We start from the raw sequence: 6,000 nt of genomic DNA on the forward strand, positions 1-6,000 counted from the left end.
TTTTTGAAGTACGCGCCTATGTTTTTGGAGAGTCCGAGCAACATAGATATAGAGTATGATAGAACTAGCAAGCTAGAAACTAGCATATATGTAACATGGTGTTTATCAACTCTGTTTGCATATTTAAGATACATGTAACAGAAATCCTAAGAAAATTTTATTATCTGAATCAAATGGATAGCTCCTCCAAGTGAAAAGGGCGAGATATTCCATGGATGACGAACTTCTTAGACACGAAAATATCGGGTGCTGTGATCTCCACACCATCAATGATCAATACGCGCGAAAAATTGCTCTTAGAAATAGTGACATTCAGGGCTGGAGTCAGTGTCTTGAGGGATGATATGTCAGGCAAGAGAGCCAATTCCATGGAAGTGTACCTCTGGGGCATTATATGAAGCCTTACGATTCTTTCGAGCAACGGTGAAGGAGATGATAAAAATCCCAAATGTGGAGGAGCAAAGATTGTTACAAAGCTTAAATTTGCAGAATCTTGAAGAACTCCATCAAGAACAGAATGCAATTCAATTGCAAAGGAGGCATATCCATTGGAGTTGAGCAATTTGATGATTCTTGGCCAATCAACCAAGTTCTTAGTACCGGTAGCACTTTCATTTGGCATTTCATCACAAATTGGTGATTGAATAGCATCGAGGTGTTCGTCGATTCCATGAAAATCTAGCACAGAGAAGGCCCCACTAACTCCATGAATGGAAAGCTTTCCTTCAAGAAACACATCAGGATGAGAAACAGAGACATTGTTGATCTCGATGATGCTCTGTTTTTTATCAATTCTGGTGATGACAATTTTCTTCTGAGATAAAAGGGTCGTCAAGCAACAATCTCGGGACTTATTCAACAGTTCCTGAAATGGAATTTTTGAAGGAGAAATATGGTACTGAAGGAGCTGCTTCATTGCCCAAGAAGGAACAGAGAGCTTGGAAATGGCGGAATCTTGAATTGCAAAAATGGTGGATTGTGGAGTTGATAGGAAAATTTCAGGGGAAATTTGAAGTAGAGTAGCTATGATGTTGAATCCTTGATTTCGAAGAGCTTTAGAAGCGTTCATGGTGAGGGCATGCTTGCTGAATTGGTGAGGTGAATTTGAGTAATTGACGGTTGATTTAGAATGCATGGTGGATTGGATTGCTGTGTAAGCAAGAACTATGGAGAGGAGTACAAAAAACAGAGCATGACATCCATAACTAGCCATACTTACTTGCAATTGATTTTCTTCTGTGTGCTCTGTGATTCTGTGTTTTGTGAAGACGAACAAGAGAAGTTCTTTAAAGCAGAGAAAGGAATTTTCACCTCCTAACGAATGAAGAGACCTCTGTGTAGTTCACTTATGTCATTAAGAATGACTCAAAATGACATAAGTGGAGCAATGTAACAGAAATTACGTCATTTTTTCATTTTTTTTTTGTGTGTTGAATTCATTTTTTTTTTAAATATTTGGGGAACCTCTATAATGAGTTGAGGTATCGGTATGTATAACTTCACCATGATCCACATATTTTTGGACATTTAGAAGTCATTTAATAGATACTAGATGATTTTCATAGTTTTTTGTGTGAACCCACGAATATTTTAGTGATATGACTTCTGGGCAATTTTTTTAGAAAAAACTTAACAAGACCTTCCGTAATGAATTGGGGAGCAATATGTATAGCCTTCGTAGGAAGTTGGGGGAGCAGTACGTAAAGTTTCACCATTTTTAGAGTGATTTTTGGGTATTTAGGGGTAATTAACTGGAATTAGGTGATTTTCTTAGTTTTTTGTGTGCTTTTGCCCATTCATATTTCGGTGATGTGGCTTCCGGACGATTTTTTTGCAAAACTTTTATGAAACCATTTGTAGAGAGTTGGGAGAGCAAAACGTACAGTCTCACCACTTTTAGAGTGATTTTTAGGAATTTAAGGGTCAATTTACAAGAATTAGACGATTTTCTCAGTTTTTTGTGTATATTAGCCTAAGAATATTTTGGTGACATTGCTTCCAGACGACTTTTTGTGAAATCTTTATGGGACCCCCATAGGAGTTAGGGGAGCAGTACATACAGTCTAACCATATTTAAAGTGATTTTTGGGCATTTTCAGGCCAGTTTATCGGAATTAGCGATTTTTTTTGTCTGTTAGCCCATGAATATTTTTGTGATATGATTTTCAAACTAATTTTTTGCAAAACTTGAATGGAGGGAGTTGGCGGAGCACTACGTACAATCTCACCATTTTAAGATTCATTTTTGGGCATTTAGAGGCCAATTTATAGGAATTAGGTGAATTTCTAAACAAAGTTGTGTGTTAGACGATGAATATTTTGGTGATATGCCTTTCGGAAGAATTTTTTGTGAAACCTTTATGGAACCCTCTGTAGGAATTCATGGGGAACCGTACGTACAGTCTCACCATTTTTAGAGTGATTTTTGGACATTTAGGGATGGTACGTATAGCCTCATCATGACCCACGACATTTTTAAACTTTTAGGAGCCATTTAACAGGAATTAAATGATTTTTCTGAGTTTTTCATATGTGCTAAGTATTATTTTACTTGAAATATCTTTTGATCTTTTAATATTTCAAAATTTTAAAGTTCATTATTTACATAGTGACGGAACCATGTGCAAGGAAGTAGGAAGTCGTAGAAAACTATACCGTATGAATACAATAAAAGAATTTGTTTATATAAGATTTTATATATAGCCTATAGGATGTGTTTGGTTTAGAGAAATTTCAATTTTGTTATGTTAGGTTTGTCAAATTTTTTTAAAAAAATGTTTTTTTAGAAAAATTAACTTTCTAAAAATGAAAAAAATATCTTTTTTTTTTAAAGTCGAATGACAAATAATATTCTATGTTGATTATATTTTTTCACCGTCCAACACTCTTCATGTGTATGTCATTCATGTATTCTTCATCCCCCTAACCCCACTCCCTTTACCTCCATCCACCAACTCATCTCCAATTATATTTTTTTTAAGAAGACATACATAATTTTACGATTATATATTTTAGTAGACTTAAAAAAGAGAAAATATATTACCAACTTTTGAGGGTCTTTACTGTTCGTTCATTAATATTATTTACTACATAGAGTTCCGGTTAGATTTCAATTAATATGACCTTATAATAACATAACAAAACATTTCATTTTTACTTAAAGAGACGGGAAGATCAGTGTTGCAACGTTACAAAAAAATAAATATTTTAATGAGATTTTCTGACCAAGGTCGGTCCTCATCTAATTGGGGTTGCAAAATATTTTATCTGCAACGGCAGCAATAAATGAAGTACTTATAAAATAGATGAACTCTAACAATTTGGACGCTAATTTTATCTCAAAAGTTTTTCAAGTTATAATAATTTTGAATTTTTCTAAACTCACGGATATATTTATTTTCGCCTGATACATAATAAACGATACATTAGTTATGAATCAGATTCATACTAATTTAGGTTTGAAATAATAGGATATGTATTAATAATAACATTTGTACTAAATACATTCTACACAAATAAAGTTGTAATGTATCTGATAGAGATGTTAAAAAAGAAGAAGGAAAAAAGAATTTTTTGTAATGTAAATTCAAATGATAGAAAATTTTAAAAATTAAGTTATCTTAAGTCGTATAATTATATAATTTTTCATAAATAAATTCAAGGCCTTTAAGAGAAATATACGCGTAAATGGCTCCATTTTTCTCATTTCCTTCTCTCTCTTTTTTTCTTCACTAGGGCCCCTACTTTTGGGTTAAATACAACTCAGCCTACCTAAATTTTAATGATTTATATTTTTTTAAATTGTTTTTTTCTGTTATTTAAACACCTGAACTTGCACCTATTTATCATCTTAATATATAAACTTGAAATTTTCCCATATAAACCACTCAGAGAAAAAAAAAAAAATAGGAAGAGAAGAATAATTTTCCTTTAGAAAAAACCATTGTACAGTCGTTTAACAGCTTCACTTAAATTAAGGCGCAGTCCGCGGGAATACACTATATTTAGTCAAGTACAATACTCGATTCATATTAAGTGAATTATCGAGAACACCTCTTAAAATATATATTTTGAAACTAAGAAAAATATCATGAATTAGAAAGAGTAAGTAGTAATTAACTAACTATTCAGCTCACTAACATGAGTTCTGATGCAATGATGGAACTATTTCACTCTTAATCAGATGTTGGCAAAATCACATTAACTCCGAATAAATATGTAATCCGCAATTCAGATTTAGTTGAGACTCCAAACACTAGACGAAAAAAATATCTATTATACTCTAAGAATTCATAGAGGAAAGCTGAATTTTATGTAATTAATTATCATGTTCAACATCCAAAAATGTTTGTATCTATTTCTAAATATGATAAATAACTCTTACTATTCACAAATTTGTACTCCATATTCTTCTAATGATCTGCATCTGATTTCTTTCTAGTAACTCTAATATAGCAATAAACAGTAGCAAAAATAGCCGTTACAAGTCCACCAATAATAACCCCTCCACCAGCAACCGATTTATCAGAATGATGATGCTCTGTTTCCATACTCTCTGGAGCTTCAACAATGAAATAAGACGGTTCATTTTCATCTTCCATTAACGACTTTACAGCTGGCGGATCTGCAATCAATAACGCTCTTTCCACCATCATCTTTCTTGGGTATGTTAGTGAAGTTGTAATTGTAAATTCCCCTGCCTCTGCTTGAATCGCTGAAATTACTAGTAGCAGAAAGTAATAAAACATAAATCTAAATCGATCCATTATTAGAAAGTGCAAAAAGAAAACAGAAATTTTGAAAAATTTAGCAGGTGTTTTGAGTGTGGACTGGTTGATGATACTATTGTTTTTGCTTTTGTGTGAGTTTTCTGAATTTGAGGGATTGTGTATAAATAGAGGAGACAAGCTGTGGAAGTGGGTGTGAAAATTAAACATATAAAAATTGAAGGTTGAGAGAAGTTTCAGCCTTTCATGGGTCCAGCTGGGTCTTAAGTAGGACCTAATTATGTCCAATAGGTTTGGAGCACAAAATATTCCAATTTTTAAATAAGGGTTTTCATAACGCCTCTCAATTTGGGATGAATTATTAATTTTATCATTCTTTGGAATGACTCAATGGTTTGGGTTTGGGACTTCCATATTGGAGGTATCAAGTTTGAAACTCCTTGCCAGCAAAAGCAAGGGTTTTGTCCTCTGGGCAAGTTTGTCACACCGGGTTTGCCTAGTGCGAATTACCTTTCATGCGTGATTTGTGAGCTATTGCATAGGAGTGAGGGTTATACTCTAGTCTTAAAACTACCTCTCTACTCTGGGTTTCTCTTGTCATCAACAAAAAAAATTGTTAGTTTTATCTCAGAATTATTGACTGGGAAAATTGTTGAAAAAATCCATAAATTTGACGAAAATTTTGAGGATGCATTTTACTCATGTGACAAAATCAGGGGTATATTTAAGTTAAGTAGAGAGTGTTTTTAAGGTCGTTAAAAATTCAGATATGAAACTAATAGATCACTCCAAATTTTAAAGTGTATTCAATAATTCTCTCTTTTTAATCAATGTAAAAAAAACAATACAGTTTAAATTTAATTAAATTAATAATTTAACTATAAATTAATTTATATATGAAGATTTACTTTAGATTATAATTTTTAAAAAATTATAATATAAAAAAAAATTACATTTAATCAAACATCATCACATAACTCGAGACTAAGAGAGTTAGTACCATTACAAACAACTTTCCAGATAATGTGATAGTAATGTGGGGGTTGTGAAGCTGTAATAACACGTAAAATTATGGACTGCAAGTGGGTAAGGAGAGTGACATCTGCTTTAATTACTACGTATGACATCAATTAAAACGTTAACAAAGAAATAATAAATGGGACCGACGGAAAGTATTTTTTTAAAAAGTAAAATGGAGTTAAATTCATGACGCCGACTTTTCTAGACTCTTCTGACTCTTAAAAGTTAAAATCGACTATATAAATCGTTTTAC

At 32.5% G+C, this 6,000-nt stretch overlaps 2 protein-coding genes across 2 annotated transcripts; both read right to left on the reverse strand.

Annotated features, from left to right (window-relative positions):
* Positions 1–168: 168 nt before the first annotated feature.
* On the reverse strand, positions 169–1,213 carry LOC125817760 (fasciclin-like arabinogalactan protein 21). The gene has a single exon (XM_049497307.1). The coding sequence runs from the start codon at positions 1,211–1,213 to the stop codon at positions 170–172; it is 1,044 nt and encodes a 347-aa protein (XP_049353264.1). The 3' UTR covers position 169.
* A 3,156-nt stretch (positions 1,214–4,369) lies between these two features.
* Positions 4,370–4,766, reverse strand: LOC125817762 (uncharacterized). The gene has a single exon (XM_049497309.1). It carries the CDS (start codon positions 4,764–4,766, stop codon positions 4,413–4,415), a length of 354 nt encoding a protein of 117 aa, XP_049353266.1. The 3' UTR covers positions 4,370–4,412.
* Positions 4,767–6,000: the final 1,234 nt, after the last annotated feature.

This window comes from Solanum verrucosum, unplaced genomic scaffold (assembly GCF_900185275.1).
Source record: "Solanum verrucosum unplaced genomic scaffold, falcon-dt-bn FXZP01000280.1, whole genome shotgun sequence".
NCBI classification, from domain to species: Eukaryota; Viridiplantae; Streptophyta; class Magnoliopsida; order Solanales; family Solanaceae; genus Solanum; species Solanum verrucosum.

What these genes read in the sequence shown, in the direction of transcription:
- LOC125817760 (XM_049497307.1), bottom strand. Translation starts at nt 1,213, where the DNA reads ATGGCTAGTTATGGATGTCATGCTCTGTTTTTTGTACTCCTCTCCATA.
- LOC125817762 (XM_049497309.1), bottom strand. Translation starts at nt 4,766, where the DNA reads ATGGATCGATTTAGATTTATGTTTTATTACTTTCTGCTACTAGTAATT.